Below are 27652 nucleotides of genomic sequence, written 5' to 3' on the forward strand. Positions count from 1 at the left end.
TCTGTGTGTAATGAGGGTTCTGACCCAGTCACTCAGGAGAGGGGACGTTCACATACATGCTCAGCTTAATTTCGTGACTTGAGCGAGGTGGGGGTGGTGTGGAGAGAGCTTTTGAAGCCAACCAGATGTGGTCAGGCTTGGGCCACGCCAGCACCCTTTGCTAGATGGTGTGTGCTGATTCGTGTTTGTCTTCATCTGAATTTGTCTGACAATACACATCCTGTCCCTTATTTCCTACCTGCCCTCCTTTCTTTCTCTTTTTTCTCCATCCTTGAAGCAAGAAACCACATTAGCCCTCACTGATGGCTGTTTTCTAAGAGCCAGCTGGCCCACATCCCTTTGAAGCCACCTACTATCAAGGCTGACACTCAATTGCAGGGCTGGAATTTCGATGGTCAGCTCACAGAGCGCCTCACTTCCCAGCCTGTGCTTCCTCTCACAGGCCCCGCCCCTCTGTCTTCTCCTTTAGGGAGTTGTGAGAATTGATAGACCCAAAGAAAGACATATGATTAAAATCAGATGCTCACAATTCCACAGAAAATCTTGGATGGTCAAAGATTTGGGGTTGTGGTGGATTCTAATTGTGAAGGAGTGGTGGCTTTGTTCACGCCCCTGTTTCCAGCTCTGGTAGCTCTGTTCTTTGTAGGTGTTTCCAGTGTAAGGCTGCCCCCTCTGTGAACACTCAGCTGTGACTATATTGTTACCACCCACTGATGGGACACTTCTTGACCCTTTCTTATTTCTAAAGCTTTTCAGAAGAGGTCTTCTCTGGGGCACTTTTCTCATTCATTTGTTCTGTTTGTTTACAAGTATTTATTGAGCACCTACTATCCTTCTTGTCATTACAAATATCGGAGCCAGAGAGTCTGAAAAAGTCTGTGCCCTTATGGGTCCTCACATCCTGGAAATATAGTCCAGGGTCTTAATATCCTTTACTAGGTCGTCATTGTTGTTGAGTGCCATAGAGTCCATTCTGACCCATAGCGACCCTGTAGAGGGTTTCTGAGGAGCAGCTGGTGAGCTTGAACCACTGACCTTAGAACTTTGCAGTCTGACGCATTAGCCCACAGTGCCATAAGAATTGCTTAATTGGTCTTTAAGTCTGGTTTGGTACAGGTTGTCTTTTTTTCTTCTTTAAACTTTTTATTGTGAATTGAGTGAAGGTTTACAGAGTAGATCATCAGTTTTTATTCAACAAATCATAGACTTTGTTTCATTACAGATTATTGCAATCCCCTCCATATAACAACAGTTATCCCACTTCCTCCCTGTGCTTCTTGTTTTCATTCAGCCTTCTTTCCCAACCCTTCTGAACTTTATTTTTAGGTGAATGCTGCTGTTTTGATCTTGAATGGCTGCCCATGCCACGGAGAGCAGGCCTCACTAGTGTTGTGCGCCCCCCCCGTATACCTATCTACCGCTTGACTGAGAATTGAGTCACTAGGGTGAGTTCTGGTGTGGTGCTGTGGATTAATGCACTGGACTGCAAAGTCAGGTGAACCACAGAGTCAGTGGTTCAAGCTCACCAGCTGCTTTTTGGAAACCCTATACAGAGTCACTATGGCTTAGAACTGACTTCACAGCACTTAACAACAACAATAACAACAGGGTGAGTTCAGTTCCCGATCTGAAGAATAACCAAGGGCCATAGTCTCCAATTCCTGAAGTCTCTTTCTGACCATTAAATCTTTTTTATTATTATTATTTATAATTTTTAGTTTCATTCCACATTTTCTCTCATTCTACGCAGGACTTTTTAATATGATCCCTTTCCAAGCAGTTGGTAATGGCAGCTGGGCACCATCTAGTTCTGGTCTCGGGGTCATGAAGACTGATGTTCATATATTCCTTTAGTCTATTGACCTAATGGATTCCAAGTGGTTTCTATTTTCATCACTTTTCTTCGTGGAGAGACATATAGTCACACCTTAGTTGCACCTTGAATTTTCAAGATCAAGTCATGACTCATAAAAGTAGGGTGTAGAAAACTGTCCTGTGGACTATGCTTTGCCAGTTGATCATGATGTCCCCTTGAGACTATGGTTCTTTGAGCCCCCAGGCCCAGCCACCGATTCCCTCAAAGTGTTTGGTAATGTCTAAGAAGTTTTTTGTCTTTTTCTTAATAATTTTGCCCCCTGTGTACTCTACCATATTCATGGATATGTTTGCAACAAATATATACATATCCTGTCACAGCTTTATATATTTATGGGTGTATTCCCACTCTCCAAGCTTGTCTTTTAGGGTCTATTCCATGTTGTTGTTCCTGTGACATGCCTTGAGTCAGCTCCGACTCATAGCAACCCTGTATAGGGTTTCTGAGGAGCGGTTGGTGAGTTTGAACCTCCGATCTTGTGGCTTTATCCCGTGCTTTATCCCACAGCACCATATCAGGACTCCATAAGTAGGTGTTAATACTCCAAGGCAGAGGTTTTCAAACTTTTTAAAAAGCCGTGGAACCCTTTTTCCTAGAAGAATTTTACACAAAATCCTGATGTATAAAATAGGTAAACTGGATTTTATTTTATTCATTTGGAGAAGGGGAACTCAGACCCCCATCTTCTTACTCACAAAGCGTCTTAGTAGATGGAGCCCTAGGGAGGCTGAAGGGTACAGATTAAAGAGAATTTCTGACTAAACCTACTGACATTGAGTTAGTTCTGACCCATAGCCACCCTGTATGGGGTTTCCCAGGTGGTGAATGTTTACGGGAGTAGAAAAGTCTATCTTTCACCCGTGGAGTGACTGGTAAGGGTGGAGTGTCAACCTTGCTGTTAGTAGTCCAGTGCTTCTAGTCAGGCTGTTGGAGCTTTGATCTACCTCTGTTACCTGCTGTATGAATTTTGGTAAGGTCCTTAACCTCTCTGAGCTTTAGTTTTTTTCTTCTACTAAGTGGTAACAATAATAGTATCTACTTTAAACAGTTGTTATTAGGATTAAATGAGATAATATGCAACAAACACTTAATATGGTGCCTGGAATTCAGTAAGGCCTCAGGAATTCTATGGTGGCTTAAAAATAGTGCATGTCATTGTTGTGAAGTGCTGTCGAGTCGGTTCTGACCCATAGCGACCCTGTATAGGGTTTCTAAGGAGCATTTGGTGAGCTTGAACTGCCGACTTTGCATTTCAAATGGCTTTGCTGTATGGTGCATTAACCCACAGCCCCACATAGTGCTAGAGGTTACAAATACAAGGGGACTTAAAAAAATTTGTAGGGAAAATGGAATTGAAAGACTGGAATTTTTCCTTGAATCCCCTCAGATATGTAAGAAGTAGTTCTGACCCTTACAAAGCTATAATGCAAAACCAAAACATTCAGAGACAGGCAATGTCTTGTGCTAGACTACAAAGTCGGTTTGAACTGCAAGGTTGGTAGTTCAAGCTCATCAGTCACTCCTTGGAAACCCTCTGCAGGGTGGCTATGGGTCAGAACTGACTCGACAGCACTTAACAACAACAACAACAGCAATGTCATATGGGACTTCGGGTTTGGCGCTGTGGATCAGCACTGGACTGCGAACCACAAGATCTATAGCTCAAACCCACCAGCTTCTCCTCAGAAATCCTCCATAGGGTCACTATGAGTCAGAACCAACTCAACGGCACTTAACAACAACAACAAACGTCATGTTGAAGAAACCAAGTGCAGTAGCAGATGGCAAAGAGCAGAGTCCTGAGGGACTGGAGAACTTGGTGCAGGCATACCTTGGGTCTTGAAAATGTAAAGAGATGAGAATAGACAGAGGAATGGGAGCTGGGCATTGCTCAAACACAGAGACTTAGGGAAAGAAAGGGCCAATTAGTACTCCTTCCTGTGGAGTGTGCTGGCTAAACGGGTCAGTTTATGGAAGACCTTGAAATCAAGTAGAGGAATTCAGAATTGGTGTAAATAGAGAGCCACTGAGTAAGAAAGTGTGAGGAACCCTCTGTAGGAATGATCAGAGGGCACCCGTGGATGGAAACCATCCTTGAATCTTGGAGTGTTTCAGACATGGCACATCCAGGGCCTGGGTCATGGCAGTTACGATCAAGAGATACATATAGAAGATATCTTAAAGGACAAGTGCCAAGGCTTGCAGAGGTGACTCTTGGCTGAGATAACATTAGTAGAGCCTTGAACACTTTTAGTAAGTGGTCAAAGTCTGTTTCGTTTTGACATTGTAACATCGCTGCTTAGAGCCTTGTAAACAGTGGCTCTACTGAACTACACTGAATTTACTGTGTTTAATCCACAAATAGGTTAGTAATAGTTCTCCACTGTGTGGTAAGTTGCAGGGAAGGAACTGAGTACAAGATGAAAGTTCCCTCCTTCAGGGAACTGACAGTGTGGTAGGAGATGGGAACAGGTCCCCAGGTTGTTTAGTAAACAGTGTGTGGCCAAGGCTTTGATCTGGGACATAAAGGGTGCTCTGGAAACACAGAATCAGATTATCTAAGCCAGACACGAGCAGGGCAACCTTCTTGGAGGAAGAGGAATCAAAGCTGATGTCTAAATGATGACTAGGAACAGCTATGCTGTGAGAATGAGGCATTGATGGTTCGGTGGTAGAATTCTCACCTTCTATATGGGAGAGACCCAGTTTCAATCCTCAGTTTTGTGTGTAGACACTTGTGTGTAGCTTCCACTCTACCTGTCAGGGGAGGCTGTGTGGCGCATGATGCTAAACAGGTTTCAGTGGACCTTCCCGACTAAGACAGACTAGCAAGGAAGTTCTGATTACCTGCTTCTGAGAAATCAGCTCATGAAAACCTTATGGATCACACTGGTCTGGGTCACAACCGATCATTGGGATGGCCTGGGACCAGGTAGTGTTTCTTCCCATTGTTCTTGGGGTCCCACAAGTCATAGCTGACACGATAGCAGCTAACAACACTGGAGGAACCAAAAGAGGGGAAAGAATTTGAGAGACGGAGGATTATGTGTGTAGAGGCCTAGCAATGAGGAAGCTCAGGACTCCCCAGAGTAGTTCCGTCTGGCCAGCGGAGAGGGTGTCAGAATGAGGGCTGAGAGATGGAGCAGGAAAGATGAACAAAGGTGTACTAAGAGGTACTTTTAGGCCCTGCTAAGGAGTTTGGGCTCTATCCCAAAGATCTGGGGAGTCATCAGGGGTTTAAAATGGTCCAACGAAGGAGATGGTTGGGGTAGGCAGTGAGTTTAGTTTGGACATATTCCAAGTTAGAGTTCTTTGTGGACATCCAGGTCCCTGGGTGGTTCAAATGGTTAAGTACTTGGCTACTAACAGGTTGGTGGTTTGAATCCATCCAGAGATAACTTGAGAAGAAAGTCTTGGTGATCTCCTGAAAAGACGCAGCCATTGAGAACCCTCTGAACCACACTTCCAATCTGACATACACGGGGTCGCCATGAGTTGGCGTCAACTTGACAGCAACTTTTCTGTGTGTGTGGGCATCCATGTAAAGATATTCTTAGGCCAGCATTTCCAACTTTCCCATAAAATATAATTTAGACAACAGGGCACAGTTGTCCTAATTTGTATCATTTCCGTCCTTTACCTGGAGCTATAAAGAAAACAACAACACAAAACCTGTTGCCCTCAAGTTGATTCTAGCTTCGTAGCAACATTATAGGCAGAGTAGAACTGCCATGCAAGGTGTCCAAGGCTGTCATCTTTACGGAAGCCTGCCACACATTTCTCCAGAAGAGCAGCCATTTCTACTGCATCTCCAAGGCTCCTTTTACCTCAGAATCTCCCTTCTTCTGTGACATTTCCCTTGGACCCCATCTCTTCCTGTCTGGATTGCCCTATTTGCGTTCCTCTTTCTCCTGGGTGATCATGTTTTGAAGGAAGGACTGAACTGGCTGCTGGGCCACTCGGGATCTTCACAGGTGCCCAGCCCCCTCCCCCAGTGCCCATCTGCCTGATCTTGGCCCAGGAACTCCCCTCCCAGTGGACTATGGCGCTTGTGCTAACTGCCTCCCTTTCTTTCAGCCGGTGCCAAAGCCTTTGTCTGTGATCAATGCGGTGCCCAGTTTTCAAAGGAAGATGCACTGGAGACACACAGGCAGACCCATACTGGTGAGTTGACATTTGATTCCCATTTTCCAGGTTTTCCACATGAGACACATGGATAAGAAATGTTTTGATGGTATCCACCTTTTTAGCAGCTGTGACATCTAGTAATCTGAGGGAGCTGTAAGTGGAAAAGGCTCCATCATGTTCAACTCCTCCTGCCTGTGAGTTTGGCTGGGCAGGAATTTACAAGTGTGATCATTACTCCATAAGAACAGCTGCTCTGGATTAGGTCAAGGTCTCTAAGAGGTCGCTGAGATCCCATTGTCACGAAGCCGTCTGGAATGCTCTTATTTGAAGCTTTAGAAAACACTGATGTTACTAAGTACCCCGTCCCTTGATGAATGGCCAGGAAACATCTCCCACCTTGAGTAAGACCTGAAGCCCCCAAATGACCACACTGGGTTGGTTCTCCTCTGATAGAGGGTAGCCATTGTAGAAAAGAAATCCATCTATAGACAAGGATGCATTTGAGCAGTATTAACGAACAATGACATAGCTTTACTTGATTTCAAAGTATTGATTGCACGACTTCAGTGAGGTCCTCTCTTCATTGTAATCACAGTCATATCCTCATCCTCATCCTCATAGACATACTCACTGAGCCAGGAATTGTTCTCAGTACTTTTCTTTGATCTTATTGGAATCTTCCAGTGGCCCCATGAAGTTCAAGGCTGCTCCTGTGTTATAGATGAATAAATACACTGAGGTTCCAAATGGGAAAAGTGACTTGCCCACGTAAATTATAGGCAGAAGTTAGAGAGCCTTGAAGATAGGAGCTTAGATTGCCTGGGTTCAATCTGGCTCTGTTACTTACTGTTTACTACTTAAACTCTCTGAACTTGGGTTTTCTCAGCTAATAATAAGTGCAATAGTAATAGTACCTACTTCGTTGTTGTTGTTGTTGTTGTTGTTAAGTGCCATCAAGTCGATTCCAACCCATAGTGACCCTGTACAGGCTTTCCAAAGAGCATCTGGTGAGCTTGAACAACCGATCTTGCAATTCAAGCTACTTTGCAGTCTAATGCTTTAGCCCACAGCGCCATACCAGGACTCCACCTACTGATATTAGATATCTTATTTGAAGTTCTTTATACTTCATATATGTTTAGCTCTTAGAACATACTCCATTAATAGTAGTGGATATATTTCATTCAAAAACATTTGTTGAGTTCCTACACTGTCAGGCACTTTTTGAGCACTTAGATATAATAGCGTACAAGGTGTGAGGCATTAGTAGTTGGGTGATAGAATTCTCACTTTCCATGTGAAAGACCCAGATTTAATTTCTGACCACAGCACCTCATGTTGTGGCCACCACTCTCTGTCACTGGAGGTTTGCATGGTGCCGTGATGCTGAGCAGGTTTGAGCAGATCTCCCAGACTAAGACAGACAAGGCAAGAAGGGTCTGGTGATCTGCTTCCAAAATCCAGCCAATGAAAACCCTATGGATTACAATGGTTCAGTCTGAAATCAATCATGGGTAGTCCAGGGTGTGGAAGCATTCTGTTCCATTGTACATGGGGTCTCCTGGAGTTGGAGGGTGAACAATAATATACAAGACAGACCACCTTCCAAGTCCCTATAGAATTTAGATTCTAATGAGGGGACAGAATAGGCAAATAAGAGGATAAGTATTGGACTGCAAATCACAAGGGTAGGTGGTTCGAGTCCATCAGCTACTATGCACGAGAAAGATGAGGCATTCTGTCCCTGTAAAAAGGTTTACAAGCCTTGTAAACCTTATCCAGGGTTGCTATGAGTTGGAACCGACTTGACAGCACTTAATGACATAATGTTAGGTTATAATGTTGTGGTTGTTGTTAAGTGCCATTGAGTCGGTTCTATCTCATAGTGACCCTGTATAGGGTTTCTGAGGAGCAGCTGGTGAGTTTGAACCGCTGACCTTGTGATCCAAATAGACATTGCGCTCCATTGCTTTATCCCACAGCGCCTCATGTTGTGGCCACACATGAAAATAATGATATTTTCACATCATTAGACAATGATGAGAAAAGTTATATTCTGGATAAGGTGATCAGGAAGGCCTCTCTGGGAAGGTGATATCTGAGCCAAACCTACATCAAGGGGGTCACTCCAGGGCCTCCTAGAGGAGTCTCTGGGCAGAGGGAATGGGCTCTCACTCAGCACTGAGGCTGGATTGAGCTCGATGACTACAGGAACCACGTGAAAAACCTTGTGGCCAGAGAGCAGGAAGTGATGTGCAGAGACTAATGGGAGATGCAATCAGAAATCAGGTGGGTCTCTCACCCATAGTCAGCAATTTGCATTTTATTTTCCATATACTGAAAGTTCCTTGGAGGAGGAAAACATTTTCAAATCGTTTATTTGATTAGGGACTTAGAGCTAGAATATGTAAAGTATTCCTCCAGTTCTCTATAATCCCCCATTAGAATCCTACAGTTCCTCATTAGAATCTAAATTCTATAGGGGCTTGCAAGGGGCTTGCCACTCAAATGTGGCAACAGTAGTGAGGTTGGCCCAGGATCGGGCAGTGTTTCGTTCTGCTGTGCATAGGGTCGCTATGGGTCGGTACTGACCCGATGGCACCTAACAGCAACAACACAGTTCACTAAGAAAAGAGCAACTGATCCAATGAAAAACTGGGCAAAGAATCTGAATAGACGTTTCTCCAGAAATTTACAAATGGCCAATGAGCACAACAGCAACAGTCATTATATACATAAACCAAACCCATCTGCCATTGAGTTGATTCCAGCTCATACTGACCTTGGGAAGGCTTCTGAGGCTGCAAATCTTTACAGGAACAGAAAGTTTCATCTTTCTCCCATGGAGCAGCTGGTGGGTCTGAAATGCCCACCTTGCAGTAGTAGTCCAGTGCTGATCCTATAGCACACCAGGGTTCCTGTCTTTAGTCACCAGGAAATACAGACCAAGACTACAATGAGATACCACGTCATTACCATTAGGATGGCTGCTGAGGACTGGAGAAATGAGAACCCTCATACATCGCTGGGGAAATGTGCATTGGGACTGCTACCATGGAAAGCAGTCTGGCAGGTCCTGAAAAGGTTGTTCATGGAATTACCTGTTGTTGTCAAGTGCTGTCAAGCTGGTTCCGACTCAAAACAACCCTGTGCACAACAGAACATAACACAGCCCCGCCCTACACCATCCTCACAACTGTTCCTATGTTTGAACCTGTTGCAGTCACTGTGCCAATCAGTCTCATTAAGGTCTTCCTTTTTGACCCCTGGCCCTCTACTTTACCAAGTGTGATCTCCTTCTCCAAAACACTGTTCAATCAATTCCACCTTAAGCAACTCTAACTGCTCCTGAGAGTTTCCCAGACTGTGAATCTTCACAGGATCAGACAGCGCCATCTTTATCCTACAGAGTGGTTGATGGGTTTGAACTGCTGACCTTGCCCAATGTTTAACCCACTGCTCTACCAGGGCTCCTGTCCTTCACATAACCCACTAGTTCTATCTCGAAGCTTACACTCAAGAGAATAAAGGCATGTTTTACACAAAAACTTACACACATTTAATGTTCTTAGCAGCATTATTTATAGTAGCGCCAAAGTAGAAGCAACCCAAATTCCCACAAACTGATGAAAGGGTTAACTATCCCTATAACGGACTATTCCTCAGTAATAGTATGAAGTGCTGACACATGTTGCAATGTGGATGAACCTTGAGAACATTATGCTGAGTGAATGTCACCAGCCACCAAAGGTCACATATTAGATGATTTCATGTATATAAAATGTCAAGAATAGACAAGTCCATAGAGACACCAAGCTGTAGGATAAGCACTATGCTTCTCATTGCAAGGGCAGAGGTTCAAACCCACCAGCTACTTCTTGGAGACCCTATACAGGGTCCCTATGACCCAGAACCACCATGATGACACTTAACAACAAACAAGAAGCCATAAAGTAGATAAGTGAATGCCAAAGGTTATACAGTGGGGGAGGAGCTGGGGAGAAATGGGGCATGGCGGTTGATGTTCACAATACTAACAACACTTTAAAAAGATGAACAGTGTGGTACATGAATGCTGTATTAATCAGCTGTTAGGTATATGGAGGTATATAGAGTCCTGGTGTAGCACTGTGGCGTAATGCACTGGACTGCAAGGTAGATTTGAACTGCAAGGTTGGCGGTTCAAGATTACCAGCTGCTTTTCCGTAACCCTATACAGAGTCGTTATGAATCGGAATCGATGGCACTTAACAACATTATGTACACATGTGGGGGTGGGATGGGATGGGTAGGAGTGATACCCCTTGGTTTATGCTTTCAGATCATTCTGGCTGCCTTGTAGTGAAGTGGTCCTTGGGAGGAAATGTTTCTGTGAGCAATTGCTGTATAACAAACCACTCTAAAATAGCATCCTTCAAAACATCCATCAGTTACTGTCTGTGATCATTCTGTGGGTTGACTAGGTCCCACTGGGTGCCTCTCACCTGGGGTCTCTCCTGTGGTTGTAGTAGGTGGCGCCTGGGGCTGTCGTGATCTGAAGACAGCATTGGACTGGGTGTCCAGGATGGGTCTTCATGCAGATATCTGCCTTCCAGTCTTCTGCCACATAGCCTTGATTTTCAGCTGAGTAGCCTGGGTTTCTTACATGACAGCTCAGTGCCCCAAGAGTCAGGAAGCAGAAACTGCCAGCACTTTCCTTGATTGATTGATTTTTTAGCGCTTTATTTGTGAGTTGGATGCAAGTTTACAGAGCAGATCAGTTATCCATTTATCAATTTACACACCTTCTGTTTCTTGTCATTGACTGCACTCCCCACCTTACCACATCACTTAGACCCCCATCACCACTCTTTCCAAGTCCATTCCTCCTCCTTTCCTAACCCATTCCTGCCAGCACTTGTAAAAGCTGGACTAGAAACCCACAGCATTACTTCCACCATGTTTTATTGGTCAAAACAGTCACAACCCAGCCCAGACTTAGTGGGTAGAAGAGTGGGCTCCTCCTCTCAGTGGAGAAGTGATGGGCACCCAGAGGGGAAGAAGGAATTGATGGCAGACATCTTTGGAGAAAACTACCAGAAGGTACTGGAGTAGAAGAAGGAAACTGAGTCAGCTGCTGGTGTTGTTGTTATTATTGTCTGTGTTTCTAAGTCCTTCCAATATCCTTCCAACTCACAAAATCTGGTACCACGGACTTTGGGCCTGTGTTAACCCCGCCTGGTGGTGGTGGGATGAGGGCTTCACAAGCATGCTTTCATTCTGACCAACGTCTTTCTGACTTGGTGTGATAGAGAAGGTGGTTCCAGAGCTGTTTATCTTGAAACTAGGGTAGGACCCAGCTTTCAGAGTTTCCTAATGGTTGTCCTCATGTAACTGAGAGTCCCACTCTGGGAATTGTATCCTAGGGACTGAGGATACTGAAGTGTAGACCAGCTTTGCCAAACAGCTTAATTCTGTCCATACAGATTAAATTTGCAGTAGCAGGGAGCAATCTGTCCTTTCAGCCAGGGGCCAGGGAAGATGCCAAGCACCTGATGGGTGAGCAGCTGGGGAGGTACTCACAAGCAAACCACAGACGCTTACTGAGCTCTTCCTGTGAGCCTGGAGCATGCTGGGGTTCCAGCGATGGTGCACATGAACATGGTCCTGCTCTGAAGGATGGTGGCTTGGCCCGTAGATGGGGCTTCCCTGATGTGGAACGGAGACTGCTCCACAGAGAGTTCAGTTGCCTCATACCCTCTATTTACGTTGAGGTGAAATGTGGTTGATACTCCCATGTGGCTTACTCAATAGATACCGAGTACACTGAGCTCAGGCCTGAGGAATGGAGAACATAAATTCAAATAATAGAACATAAATTCAAATTCAAAGGCTCTCTTGTCATCCTGGGTATGAGCTATGGGCAAGCTCCCCAGCACTGAGGAGCACTGGGCAGCATGCACCTACTGACCTCGTGGTATGGGGCAGGCATCATGCTGGGTGCTGAGGGTGGGTGCTGCAGTAGTCCTATCATCTGTGTAGGGTTACATAACAGGTGACGTAAGGGATACCATTGCCTCTCCCTGACACATGGTCCCCACCCCACCCCGCTGCCATCAACTCAGACTGACCCTCTAGGACAGAGAGAGTAGGACAGCATCTTCACGTTCTCGAGACTGTAAATCTATACAGGAGCAGACAGCCACATCTTTCACCCACGGAGTGGCTGGTGAGTTTGAACTGCAGATCTTGTGGCGAGCGGTCTATGCTTAACCTATGGCATCACCAGGGCTCCTGGTGACATATGGTAGAGCTCATGGCAACTGGATTCAGATGGGTTTTCAGACCAAACCTTTGCCAATTTATTGAGTCAGTTCTGATTCATGGTGATCCCAGGTGTATCAGAGTAGAAGTGTGCTCCATAGAGTTTTCAATGATGGATTTTTCAGAAGTAGATAGCCAGGCATTTCTTCTAGGGTGCCTCAAGGTAGCCTCAGACCTCCAACCTTTCAGTTAACCAGCTAACATTGAACCTTAACATTTGCACCACCCAGGGACTCCATATTCCAGTAATCATCCAGGAAAGAACAGCAATTTGACATATTTGCCATCCCTGTTCTAAGAAAAGAGACCAGGAGAGAGGGAATGATGTAAATAATATTCAAGTTACTGGGATGGGAAAAGCAAATGGGATGCCAGTTATCTCTGGATAACTGGAAAGAAGGGCTCTGCAAAAGAAAAGCAATAGTAATACTACTTTATATGTTTGCATAATGGTGTTACGAGTTGGGCTACTAGCCTCAAAGTCAGCAGTTCGAAACTACCAGCTCTTCCACCAGAGAAAGATGAGGCTTTCTGCTCCCATAAAGATTTATAACCTCAGAAACCCTATACAGGGTCACTATGAGTTGGAACTGACTCCACGGCACAAACCACCACCACCACTTTAGTCTATTAAAGACTTCATTAGACCAGTTTAACAGATAAAGAAACTGAGGCCTAGAAGCCATCCTCTAGGAAGTAGAGAGTTGGAACTTCACCCACCTCCAACTTCAGTGCTCTCTTCATGACTGCCAACTTCCTGCATGGCAACTTAATGCTGCTCACAAGCTACATGGACTAGCTGGTTCCGAGAGACCCTGTTCATAGATCATTTATCTGGCTTAGGGTCCTATCCTAGGCAGGGCTCTTTTGGATCTTTGTGACCCATGTAACTAAGAAACCCCAACAACCTAATGTCTGTGTCTTCCTCCCAAACCTGACTGGACCTGGAAGTTCCAAGACCAAGGCTGCCACGTAGGCAGCTAACAGAGCTAATCTATAGCATGGCACAGGATGGATGATTATGGTGTCTTCCTGTAGATGAAAAATGAATTTAATAGAAAGTATTTGCAATTCCAGTTTAACCCAGCAAATAGCATCTGCCCATTTCTCCCTTTGACCTCCGTTATCACTCCTGGATTCCTAGTCCTGGGAGAGTGGGTGATGGTGGTGATGGTGGTCAGGGAGGGGATCTCGTACTCCCTCCCCACAAGATCTTGGTGGGCTCCGGCTGGTGCTCCAGGAAGCCACACTTCTGGTTGGACTTGGCTCAGCTTGGTTGTCACACTTCAGTGTTCTGTTTGGGTACAGCAAAGACTTGGAGGGGATAAACAGAGATCATTTTACACCTTTTATATTATGATAAATACATATTGCAAAACACTGCTGCTTCCAAAATGTCTAGGTTGCAGAGCAATGAGGAATTAACAGCTATGCAGCTTCCTGAGATGTGTGCACTTCATTTACACATCAGAATGTGTTTTACACTGTTCAGTAAACCAACAGTGAGAAAATGCACATGCATACAGACTCACTCACGCTCACATGCACACCCAGTGCACCACTTGGGGGTCTATATCTGGAATGTCTTAAATTAGTAACTAGGTTTTTTTTTAAAGTCCAGATAAACTGATAAATACCATTAATGGCTTAATTTATACTCTGGGTTTGAAATTTGACACACGGACACTCTCTTGGCTCAGGGAACACAACTGGTTTGGTGCCAGAGGTTTTAATGACCGATCAGTAATATAAATTGCTGCATCACTGAACAGAAATAGCTTCTCCGTGTCATTTGATCTGGAAACTTCTCCGGCCAGGCAGCAGTTAATAAATTTAAAAATAATTACCCTCTTTATTCAAAGTCAAACTAATTAGGAGTGGGTTTTACAAATCATAATGTTGTTCAAGCCACTGTACATTCCCATTTGGGACTTGAACATGCCTGGGGACAGCAGATGGGATTGGGTGGCGTTAATTAGAGGGCAGAAGAGATGCCTTGGCTGCTGAACTGAGGGTTGGGGGTTGGGACAGTCGTCAGTATGCGGTGGGGTGGAGGGGTAAGTGTCAATGAGATCTTGGGGCTGATCCACAAGGATTCTCAGCTCTTTTTATCCATCTTCAGAGCTCTCAGAGCAGCCATCCATCTGTGATCTGAATGTGGGGGACGTGGGGCTAGGGCTGGCCTGCATGGGCCAGGCAAGAGACTGTGAACCCATGGAGCAGAAGAGGATATAACCTGGCTGCTTGGGGAGAATGAATCTGCCCAAAGGCAGGCTGCCCTCACTAGGCAAGTGTTAGGGTCTACCCTAACAGTGTTGCTCCTGTTTGTTTTGCAGGCTGCAGGGAAGAAGGATCCCATGAAGCCTGAAATCAGAGTGTAAAGTGACCAGTGGATCAGGTGTCAGGTGTCTAGATTCAGATTCTAGCTCCATTACTTACAAGCTCTAGTCTCAGGCAGGTCACTTAGCTGCTCTCAGCCTGTGTTGATTCTTTTGTAAAAGGAGACCAATGATGGTGTCTGGATGTGAGGAGGGGCTGTGAGGGTGGAATTTGAGAATCCTTGTCCAGTACCTAATAGTGGTCTTGCATGTGATAACCCACTGCTGTCAAGCCCATTACAGCTCGCAGTGACCCTAAAGGACCAAGAAGAACTGTACTCTAAGGTTTCTGAAGCTGTAAATCTTTATAGAAGCAGATAGCCTATCTTCCTTCTGTGGAGCTGTTGGTGGGTTCAAACTGTCAGCCTTTAGAGTTAGCAGCCCAACACTTAGCTGGGGCTTCTTTGCATGTGGTAAGCTCTCAGTAAATGGTGGTGATGGTGACTCTCATTGTATTATTGTGATCCTCATCAGAAGTTGCATTCCTCACTGGGTAGGTGAGAGAGGAATGGGATGGTGTTGGAGATATAGGAACATCGCACAACGGCTTTGTTTGCCAAGGTGAAGGTGGGGTCTTCCAGGATCCCTGCCTTTGACTTTTGGCCCAGGAGATATTTTCAGCATGGCCATCAAGCTAGCAGCCTCTGAACCCTCCGAGTGCAATTGGGAGAAGTTGGGAGGGCAGATTGAAGTCTCAAATTACTTTCACTAATGACTTTGAACAACTTCAAAGAACAGGTTTGGTAGATCTTATTTTAGGCCCTGGACCCACAATACCCAAAGCTTCCCAAGGAACCCACCCCTGCCAGTATCCAGACAGGTGGCATGTAAGCCTAGGCTGGATGGGTTGAAGAACTGGCACAAGGACTGGGCAGATCTGCCAGCTTCCAGAAGCACCAGACACTGCCTGCTGCTCCTGAGAGGAGGCCTCAGACTCTGGTGTCCTCCAAGGCTCAGGAATCTTGAGCTTCCTGTGGGGGTCTTGGCCCATATCTGCTACCTCAGGAACCTAGGGTTTCTACATCTCTTGGTTTCTTCTTCCAGTAGGACTTCTTATCTCATTCTACCTTTTGCCATCATAGTGCCCTGGCAAGGGAAAAGAGGAAGGAGGCAAGTATTTTGAGGTAGACAAGTGTTTGGGGTCATTCCGAGGTCTAGAAGCTCTGGCACTGAGAAGCTAAAGGGAATCCTCTGGTAGACCAGGGTACTAGGTTGAACTAGATCTCTAGTTCCAAGCCCTCTGATCTAGCCCCAATTGTCTGATTCGGTCCCCTGGTCAGTAGTTCATGCTAGTTATATACCAGAGTAGGCCGCACAGCTAGTTCATTCTTTCATTTTCTTACTCCCTGAGGTTTTGACTACGTGCTATATGTTAGGTTGACTCCTAGTGTGGCACTGGAAGATCAGCACTGGATTGTGAACCACAAGGCCAGCACTTCAAACCCACCAGCTGCTCCTTGGTTGCTATGAGTCGGAACCAACTTGATGGCACTTAGCAAAAACAACATGTGTTAGGTGCTTTGTGGACCCAATATACAACAGTGACTAAAACTTGGTTCCTGCCTTCTTGGAGGTATTGTAGACCAAGCAACAAGTAGCTGGGACTTACTTTGGGTTCACATAACACAATAGCTGCACTCTATAGGATACTTTAAGGAGTCCCTGGATGGCGTGAACTGTTAAGTGCTCTGCTACTAGCCGAAAGATCGCTGGTTGTGTACATTTTACAGTCTTGGCAATCTTACAGAGCATTTTTCTCAGCACACATGGGTTCACCGGGAATGGAACCCACTTAACAGCAACGTTACCATTTCATGAAATTCTCACCACAGTTCTAAGGTGTATGTTCTCCCCTAATCTTTGCTGAAGAGAGCTGAGACTCAGAAAGGCTAAAGACGTCGTCCAATCCAGGTGGAGTAGAATGTGTGGCCAGGGCTCCTCCACCTCAGAACCCTTGCCTTTGTGCTATCTTCTGTGTCATGAGGGCTTGTCTGGGCATCACACTGAGGTTCAGATCAGGATACCAACTCTGCCCATTTCACAGACTAGGAAACCACGGATCAAAAGCCCATCTTAGAAAAGGGGGTCAGTTAAGAGCAAATGATCCAAACTAGAATTGGAATCCTTGAGCTATTTCTTTTAGCCTGAGGTTCACTTCTCTCTGACTACAAAATAAGATCTGTCTTTCAGTGACCTAGAAAAAGTTGTTTCATTTCCACATTCCTGTGTCATAGGGGGAGTCACTCAACCAGATGTCAGTGTTGAGATGTTGGTTCCCATCCATTCCAAGTTGACGACAAAAGGGTCCTGTGGTTCTGAAACAGCTAACACACATGGCAACCCCAGGGTCCTCTCCTTTTCATTGTGAGGGGTCTAGGGGGCACTTTGCTGTGGCACTAAAAGAGAGAAGCAACAAGGAAACAGCAGGCACACATGTACACACAGGTGTGCACACCATGCACCAATGGATACATCCATGCATGTATACACAGGCGTGCATACACGCCAGGTGCACACACCCCCATATACCCACACACAAACAGACATACACACATACACAGGCATGTATATACACATTCAAGGGCATGCAGACACACATACGTGTATACACACATGTACACACCCATTGCACATGCATGCCCATCCACACATGCATGCATGCATATATACACAAAGAGGTGCACACATATACACCTACACATGCATACACACACACATATACATACACATATACACATGCAAGTGTGCATGCTACACACACACACACATACATAAGTTGCATACACACTTATACATGCATGCATGTACACATAAAAAGACATGCATACACACCAGATGCCGATATATACATACAAGTGTACATGCACACACCAATACAGCCACATGTACATTTATGCATGCATGCACATATATACACATACACATACCCATGCACTCACACAGGCACACATATATAGACATGCGCACACACACACACACACACACACACACATCTATAACCCACACATACACACAGGTGTGCACACAAATACAACTATACACCCACACATACATACATGCATACTTACACAGGCATGCATGTTGTTATTGTTAAGTGCCATCGAGTTAGTTCTGATTCATAGTGACCCTTTATAGGATTTCTGAGGAGAGACTGGTGAGTTTGAACTGCCCACCTTGTGGTTCAAGCCAACCTTGTAGTACAGTGTGTATCCTGCGGTGCCACACCAGGAATTCACAGGTAAGCATAGTCACATATATATACATACTTATATGCATAAACACACGCAGGTCTGCACACACATACCCACACACTCACATATTCATATATGCACACATACACAGACGTGCACAGTCATACCTATATACACATGTATACACACACATACATGCACATACCCATGCTCACACATACACACTCACACAACACACCATCATGCAACACACACACAGCATGCACACACACGCGTATACATGCAGATACACACATGGTATACATACATGCACATTTACACATATATACACATTATTATTATTAGGTGTCATCCAGTTGGTTCTAAGTCATAGCCATCCTATATATGGCTTATGAGGCTATAAATCTTAACTAGAGCAGAGAGCCTCATCTTTTTCCCAAGGAGCAGCCAGTGGGTTTGAACTGCTGACCTTGTCGTTAGCAGTCCAGTGTTTACCCTGTATAAACATACAAGCACACATATGCATACATACATATACTTGGGTGCAAAAAACACATTCATATCCACATATGCGAACATGCAGAGATACACACACTCTGAGCTGGGTGACCACCCCTTTGAAGATGCAGCACTGTATTGTCGACCTTGGTCTTGGCTGCCTGCTTTGGTACCCCTCTTCCACTGAATGTTATGGTGTTCAGAACAAGCCTTGGGGCAGTCTCCAGCTCTCAACCCCAGGGTGGAAAATGGAGTCCACGGTGGCAGGACTTTCTGTGGTGGGGTGATCATGGGAGGGGTGGGAGCAATAGCAGGCAAGGCAGAGGATTTAGAATTGTGAGAACACTATGAGCGGGCGTCAAGAAGTTTGTGGAAAAATTCCATTATCGTTTCATTTCATTTTTCCATGAACTTTCTGAAGCCCTCTCATATTCCTTCCCTCGTCACCCTCCTCCTGGGCCCTGGACACCCATGAACCAGGTTGGGGCTGGTTTGGCACCCCTGGCCCCATGCTACGGCAATAAGAAACCCAGCAACTGTTCTGGCTCTTCCTCCCAAGGGCAACCTCCCCACACTGGGCCTCAGGAGAGGTGGGGAAAGGATGAGGGGCCAGATGCTGAGAAATAACTTAATCTACTTAAAACTTGACATGAGGGAAAAAAAGGGATGAAAGGACCTCAAACTCATCCCCCAGGTGGAGGGCGTGTGTCATTGTATGAACATACAGGCTTCATGCAGGTTGGCGTGACCTACCCGTTGAAAACATAATGGCATTTGACTTTTATAAATATCAGAGGTGGTTTGTATAGTATTTCACATGATGTGCCAAGGAATTTAACATGAGAAAGCTTGAGGGTGCAAGAAGGACCTCGGAACGTCATCGGCACCTGGGGAAGGGAGTCATGTGCTGCCCTTTGTACAGTCAGAGACCAGCATAGATTTACTCTTGGCCTAATTTCGTGCTGTTACTATAAAGGCATGCTTGATGCCTAATATAGAGTTTTATTTTCCGAGCACAGAGCTCTCTCCTGTTGGAGTCGCTTGCTGCGGAATAGGGAAGAATAACACTCTGCCACCCCCTGGCCCAGACAACCCTACCCTTCCCCACTGTTTACCCACTGGCTCCCAGGCCCCTGTGGCCGCCTTCTAGAAGGGACCCCTCTCCTTTTCCTGTGAAGCGTCCCTGCTTTGGGCAGCATTTTGAGCACATTGATAGCGTGTGACTGTCTTGGAACTGGAGGAGAGGAACAGACTTGAGGCAGGTTTGGGTGGGAGAAGGTTGAAGCTTGTTCATTCAGAAAACATTTGAACATCTGCATTAGACTAGACACTGGGTTGGACCCTGGGGATAGAACAGTGAGCAAGACACATATCGTCCTTGCCTGCATTGAGAGACTACTGTGACAGACATGAAGTTGAGTGTTCATCTTGCGTGGGGAACATCATGATTTGTGGAAACTGTAATAACTTAGGAGAGAGGAGAACTGTGTTCTTATCATGGCTCTGCCATAAGCTGCATTGCTTCGCTCCCTCTCTCAAATGCAGCTTTGGGGAACTGGGCAAGAAAAAGGATGATTTGGGGAGTTCTCTGGTACTAAGCAAAGTGAAAGATCTTGACCTTGTACTGATGGTCTGCATTTTTCTCAGCCTTAATTTTCACATTTGTAAGCTCTGACATAAGGATATATGGTGGTTGCAAGGACTAAACAAAATAATATATAGAAAGTGCTTAGCACAGTGACAGATGTAAAAGAGAGGCATTAAATGGGAACTGCTTACAATTACTACTTCTAGGTAGCTACAGTTACTGTCCCTCACCAATAGACAAATGTTCCTTACGTTTTATTTAAAAGCTTACTCAACAAAAAAGTACCTTTTGTCCTAGTGTGTTGCTGTATGATAAACACTGAACTGCTAACCACAAGATCAGTGGTTCAAATCTACCAGCCACTCCTTGGAAACCCTATACAGGATTGTTATGAGTCAGAACTGACTCTATGGCACTTAATAACAACAACTGGATCTGAGGATTTCTAAAGCAAGTCCTGGCCATCTCTATAGGAAAGGTCATAACCATTGAAAACCCTATACACAGCAGCTCTGAAACACATGGGGTCACCGTGAGTTAGAATGGACTCAGTGGCCACATTTTTTTTTTTTTCCTTTTTATACCTGAGAAAGGTATTAAAGGTAACAATCTTTTTGAAAAACAACAACAAATACTGTTGTAGACATTCATACAGAATGATAGAATTTAAATTTTGATGACTATTTTTTTTAGTATGTTAAGCATTGTTGTTCTTTATATATTTTTTAATATAGTCATAACAATGCCATTAAGAGGTGGGTATCACTGTCCTTATAATTGATGAGGAATTGGAAGCTCAGAGAGGCTTAAATAATGTGATGTGCTTGGTGGCAGAATTGGAGTTCAGATGGCATATCCCCAATGGTGAATTTGATGGTGTTTCCGGTCACTCACTGTCCTGACTGTTCAGAGCCACTTCTGTTCCTTCATGATTCTGTTTTATTCCCTATTAGTCTTCAGGTCTGATTATCCATCTCTGACTCCAAGTTCCCACTCACCTCCCTTGCTCACTCCTGCTCCTAGTTCCTGCCATGTTTCTCCTTTATCCCTTCCTGTACCATTTTCCAAGGATCCTTGGTGGTACTGTGGGGTTCAGTGCTAGACTGCTGACTGCAAGGTTGGTGGTTCAAACCCACCAGCTTCTCTGTGGGAGAAAGATGAGGCAATCCACTCCTGGACTGCAAAGTCCATTTGAACCACAAGGTCAGCAGTTCAAGCTTACCAGCTGCTCCTCAGAAACCTTATACAGGGTCACTAAGGGTTGAAACTAACTCACCGGCACTTAACAACAACCACCACAAACCCTGTGGAGCAATTCTGCCCTGTCCTGTATGAACAGGAATCAGAACCAACTCGATGGCTGTGGACTATACCGCTTGTCAGTTTCTATCCCATCCTCTCTGACTTCTCATACTTCTCCCTACTGACACCACTGCTGACCAGTGACAGAAAGGAAGTAATAAAAACTAATATGTAACTGAAACTTGAAAAGCCATAAATCGTCTTGGTGGGGTTTTTTTTTCTAGGATGTTGGTAACATTTTGATTTAATAGTTGGACAAACACAAGGGCCTATTTTATTCAGAGTTTACAGGCCTCAAGGCTGTTATTCCTCCAAATTTAATAGCATTGAAATTGCAGGGTTTGCTATAATTTGCCTATCGCTTTCTGCTCTACCATTGATGTTTATTGTCAGCGGGATGGAATCTCAATCCAGCTCACTTAGACAACATGTCTGTTAAACATTTAGATAATTGTACCATCATTAACTTGTCACATCACATTATTTTAGAGATTCAAAACAGAAGCAGGGTAAGTAGAGGTACCAAAGAGGGTGGAAGTGGGGGAAGGAGGAGGAAGAGAAAGCCTAATCTGAGTTAAATAGCTAAGGGATGGGAGAGTTGATCTCACATCTCAGAATTTCATGGGAGGTGCCTCTCTTAAGTTAGGAGGTGTGTACTATAGAGATGAGTCAAGGGTTCCTCTTGCTGAGCTGTGGTATTTGTTTCTAGACCACAGTGGCAGTCAGACCTGCTGAAGGCTGGCCCTAGATTCACATTTCAACCCCAGCTTTGGCCTTTAGGTACCAAGGACCAATTATTTTTAACTTTCTGTAGAGATGGTGACTGCAGCATCATTTGTCATTACAAAATACTGATAACAACCTAAAGACCCAAAGCAAGTGATCTGTTATGTATCCAGTATAGAAAGATGCCCATGATGCTTTATGTGTTTGTTATGTATCTGATATAGAAAGATGCCCACAATGTTTTATATGTTAAAATGAGTTATAGAAAGCAGGTTGTGCAGTGTGATTCAATTTAATAAAATCTATATCAGGTATCCTGTAAACTTCTATAAGACTCTGTATCTATTTACAGTTATGATCTTCAGAGAATGAGATTCCAGGGCAGTGGGGTTTTTACTTTCTGCTTTATCTACTTCCAAATAATAGTAGTAGTAATAATGTAATGTATATAAGGTAACTTTAAAAAGTTAGCAGAGAAATGGAATGCAAAGATCATGGACATTTTTCTATAAACTTTTAAAATTATATCTAAGGAGCTCTGGTGGCATTGCAGATTGTGTTGGGCTGCTAACAGAAAAGTTGGTGACTTGAATTTCCCAGCTATTCCGTAGGAGCCAGATGAGGCAGTTTGCTTCTGTTAAGATTCACAACCCCAGAAACCCTATGGGGGCAGTTCTACTCCGTTGCATTGGGTCACTGTGAGTTTGAATTAGCTCTGTGGCAGTGAGTGGTTAGGTGATGTAAGCAGTTAACATACTCAGCTGCGGTTTGAGCCCACCTAGAGATGCTTTAGAAGAAAGGCCTACGAATCTCCTGAAAAATCTACCATCACATCTACTCTGACACACACATGGCCGCCATGATTCTGAATGGTTTCAGTGGCAACTGGTAACTGGTAGAAAGTATATATAATAATTAAGATGATGATGTTCATTATTACTCAGAAAAATCTTACCATTGAATCTCATTCATCCCATGGGGGAAGACTTCTAAAAAGAAAACGCTACACATGCAAGCAGATGGCTTTTGAGAGAAGTCAAAGATGTTCTTATTTTAGCAACTCAGCTTTCTGATGGAGAGTTGAGTGAACTGAGAATGGCTCTGTTCTCAGAGGCCATAGCTGTTGTCCCTGCTCACCCAGGATATGACAGAGGAAGTGCACAACCAGAGATACTTGCATTCCACCAAAGTGAGATCTGAGAACCTAGAGGAAAGACCAAGGCCAGGAACAGTTGGGTGGTGGGAGACCAACTAAATGTCAACAACAGTAAACACTGGGGTTGGATGCAGAACAGGCCCCAGAAATTCTGAGGCACATGCCCTCTGGTCCCGTGAGGTCGTGGGTGACAGGTGTGATTGCAGTTCTGTCCATCTGGCTTTGGACCCTGTGATCTCCTTCCTGTACCCCTAGAACCTGCTCTGTGACTTGGGTAGAGAACTCTACCAATTCTCACACACCCTGGAGACACAAGGAAATGGGGGAAAACTTGGTAAGCCAGAAAACAGGGGTTCAGCTTTTCCTGACTTTACTGTAAATAATGCAGATATTTGGGGTGGGAGGGACAACAATATAAATATTTTATAGATTGTAGGCTAAATAATGTATATATTTAGAAAAACAGCTTAAATATTTCATATGTTGCAGTGCAGATCCTGCTTAGAGGATGACCTGGGCTGGTGAAATCCGTAGGGTGAAGATGGGGGTACTTGGAGCCCAGGGTGGAAGGGCCGGGAAGTTGCACTGAAAGCATGTGTGTGAAATCAAGTATGGGGCAAGGACAGGTAACCACCACTTAATTGTAACCCAAGTGGGGGTTCAAAAAGTTCATAAAAATGGGACTAAAACTTACTGGAATTTTTCCACAAACGTTTTGAAGCCCCCACATAGTAGATGTCGTCATCCATCTTTTAAATATGAGGCTAAGTAAAAATGTATTGCCATGAAATAATACAAGCCTTGTTAAACAAAAATATGAAATTATGAAGCTATTGTTTCTTGGTATATCCTCCATCTAGGTCTGTATACTTCTGAAGGCAGTGTGGCACTATAGGATAAGCACTCAATAGCAAGGTTGGTTTGGATAGCCAGGTCAGTGGTTCAAACTCAACAGCTGCTCCTCGGAAACCCTATCAATGGTCACTATGAGTCAGAACTGAGTCCATGGCACTTAACAACAACAATAAATCTTCTCTAAAGAATTATGTGTTCTTTGATTTATCCCATGTCAAAACAGTAGCTTGGGCATCCTTAAGGGACTCAAAAATGGTTTTCCTTTACAGTGTTGAGTTTGGGGAACAAAAAGAAGTCTGAAGGGTCAAGATCAGCACTGTAGGATGGATTCAGTGAGGTTTCCCAACAAAATTCTCATAGGACAGTCTTTGCTATTCTCTAGGAATGAGCAGGTGCATTGTTGTGATGGGAGAAAAAAAATTCCTCAACTCAACTTTCCTGACCTTTTCCTCACCAATGCAATTTTAATTAAATCTTCTTCCTTATAAGCTTCCATACTCATCCTGTGTCCTTAAAGAAATTTATCAAGATTACCCCTTGGGAATCCCACAAAGTAGTCGCCATACTTCTGAGCTGACTCTGCACTTTAAATTTAACTGGTCCAATAGATCCCCTCAGAAGCCATTGTTTTGACTGGACCTTGTTTTTTGAAAGTACCTAATGTGGGGAGTCCTGATGTGGCGCTGTGAGTTAATGCACCAGACTGCAAAGCTGGTTGAACTGCAAGGTTGGCGGTTCAAGCTCACCAGCTGCTCCTTGGAAACCCTATATAAGGTCGCTATGGGTAGGAACTGATTTCACGGCACTTAACAATAACAATGTGATGCTGTAGGATAAGCGCTGGGCCTCTAGGTTGGTTTGAACCACAAAGTTGGTGGTTCAAATTCACTCGCCGTTCCTCAGAAACCCTATACAGGGTCACCATGAGTCAGAACTGACTCAACAGCACTTAATGACAACAGTGTGGCACTGTAGGATAAGCGCTAAACTGCAGTGTCAGTTTGAACGGCAAGGTTGGCTGTCCAAATCCACCAGCTGCTCCTTGGAAACCCTTAACAGGGTCACTGTGAGTCGGAACTGACTCCACGGCACTTAATAACACCACCACCACCACCAATGAGACTAATGAACTTCTGGTGTGATGCTGTAGCATCAGCACTGGACTGTGAGCCACAAGGTTGGCAGTGAAAACCCACCAGTTGCCCCCCAGAAACCCTATACAGGGTCACCGACTCAGTGGCACTTAACAACAACCTTAAGACTAAAAGAGCCCTGGTAATTTAGTGGATTACTAGCTGGGCTGCTAACTGCAAGGTCAGTAGTTTGAACCTACCAGTTGTTCCGTGGGAGGAAGATAAGATTTCCTTCTCCCATAAAGATTTACAGCCTCAGAAAACCTATACAGGGTCTCGATGAGTTGGAACCAACTCAGTGGCACACAGCCACTACCACCACCAATGAGATTAAGACAAGTATTTTACTGAGAGAACTAGTCTGCAGCTATCTACTGATCAGAGACATGTTTAAACACGAACGTGTTTGGGAGAAATCTGCTTGTATAAACTGGATCCCTCAAAGCAATTAATTTTCTTCTTACCTTCATACTTTGTATTCTTAAAAAAAAGAAAAGGAAGAAGACAGACAAAGAAAAAGAATTTATTTTTATAAAGCAATTTTGAACTCAAGAGAATTGAAAACCAAGTCCACTCAAAAATTTATAAATGAATGTTCACAGTAGCATCATTTATAAAAGGCCCAAAAAGGAATCAGTCAAAATGTCCATCAGCTGATGAAGGGATACGCAAAATGTGGCATGTGCATTCAATGGACTATGACTTGGTCAGAAAAAAATGAAGTACTGATGCATACTGCAACATGGGTGAGCCTTGAAAACATGATGCTGCAAGCTGCAGAAGGCCACTTATTGGATAATTCCATTTATATGAAATGTCCAGGCTGGGACAGTCCATAGAAGAGAAAGTAGATTTGCCAGGGTCAGAGGGAAGAGGAGAGTGGGTCTTGATGGCTAATGGTTGTAGGATTTCTTTGGGGGATAATGAAATACTCTGGAATGAAATAGTGGTGATGGTTTAAAGTCGACATTAAACATCATTGAATTGTATGTTTTGAAAGAGTGTATTTTAAGGTATATGTATTATATCTAAATTTCAAAACAAAAGAAACCTCCAAGTATGTTGTTGAATTTTATAGACTCAGTCCAACCCCCTATACCTACTGCATCACAGGATTGTCTAGTTAGGTAATACTCTGCATACCAGTGACTGTTTAACACTACACGAGGAGACTTTAGGGTACCTCCTTTCCCTTCTTCCAGTCCTTCGTTTGGAGACCAGGAACCTTCGTAGCAATTATTGTTCTACTTACCTTCATACTTTGTATTCTTAAAGAAAGAAAAGGAGGAAGACAGACAAATAATAAGAATTTATTTTTGTAAAACAATTTTGAACCCAAGAGAATTGAAAACCAAGTCCATTCAGCATTTTTTAAAGGTGAATGATTTGAACTGGAGTAGATGATGCTTCTTTGCTGATTTCAAGAAGAAAACCCAGCTCTTTTTGGCATAGGAAGAGTCACACTCACCAAATGCAGGACATAAACAGTGTGGATTCACCCCACCTGCTTAAGCAAAGAACTCCCAACTCTGAAGAATGTAATCAGTAACGCTTTATTATTATGCAGTAATGAAATATAGAAATGGTTGAATTGGTGTTTGTTTTGCTGAAAATATTCTCAGCATCAACAAGATAAAAGAAATTACAAACTACAAGTAACATGAGGGGACTTCAAAAATTCATGGAAAAATGGAATGAAAAGAGAATGGATTTTTTTCCACGAACTTTTTGAAGTCTCCTTGTATGTGCTCAGAATGGGAAAATTAGAAAATACAGATGAACTGAAAGAAAAGTGTCACCTGCAACCTTACTATCTTTTTCTGTTTTTATTTTAAATAAAAGTAGGGTGATAAAGTAGGGGAGCTCAGTGACTCTGTAGGATAAGCACTGAATTGCAAACCACAAAGTTGACAGTTCCCACCAACTGTTCCGTGAGAGAAAGATAAAGCTTTCTGCTCCCTCAAAGACTTGTAGCCTCAAAAATCCTATACAGGGTCACTATGAGTCAAAACAGACTTGATGGCACTTATCAACAACAACAGGTGATGGTATGCAGTGTATGATGGTCTAATCCGATACTTACCTGCCAATAACATAAAGCAAGTTAAATCATGTGTTAGTTCCCTAACATCCTCCTCTGAGCCCATCCATTTCTTTCTGTCAGCCTTGCTATGTCTTACTTTGCTCTCCATGCTTTGGCCTGGGGACCGGGTCCCATACCTGAAGGGTCTTCCAGGAACTGTAGGCAGGAGAGGAGGCTAACAGACATGCGGCCAGCCCATTATCACTTCTTACCTATCGCTGCTTCTGCCAACAAGATAAACTAGGCTGGCTGGACAGTTTTGCAGGCAGCTGTTGACTTGGCCATTCCAGGCAAGCTTCTGCTTGAGATGCTGGAAACATAGCCAGTCCTCACATTCGATCTTCTTAAAAGCTGTTTCCCTTTGGTTTTCTGCAGCCTTGCAAATGGCCATTTACCCTGGGCAAGATCTGGGCTGATAATTTACCTCCTGTACTA

At 44.2% G+C, this 27652-nt stretch overlaps 1 protein-coding gene across 1 annotated transcript in view; it reads left to right on the forward strand.

Annotated features, from left to right (window-relative positions):
* Positions 1-27652, forward strand: part of ZBTB16 (zinc finger and BTB domain containing 16) — a 238228-nt gene that overhangs the window by 160349 nt on the left and 50227 nt on the right. The window contains exon 4 of the mRNA XM_006833836.1: positions 5954-6040. Within this exon, the coding sequence (XP_006833899.1) occupies positions 5954-6040 (87 nt within the window). The remainder of the gene's footprint in view (positions 1-5953; positions 6041-27652) is intronic.

This window comes from Chrysochloris asiatica, unplaced genomic scaffold (genome assembly GCF_000296735.1).
Source record: "Chrysochloris asiatica unplaced genomic scaffold, ChrAsi1.0 scaffold00008, whole genome shotgun sequence".
Taxonomy (NCBI): Eukaryota; Metazoa; Chordata; class Mammalia; order Afrosoricida; family Chrysochloridae; genus Chrysochloris; species Chrysochloris asiatica.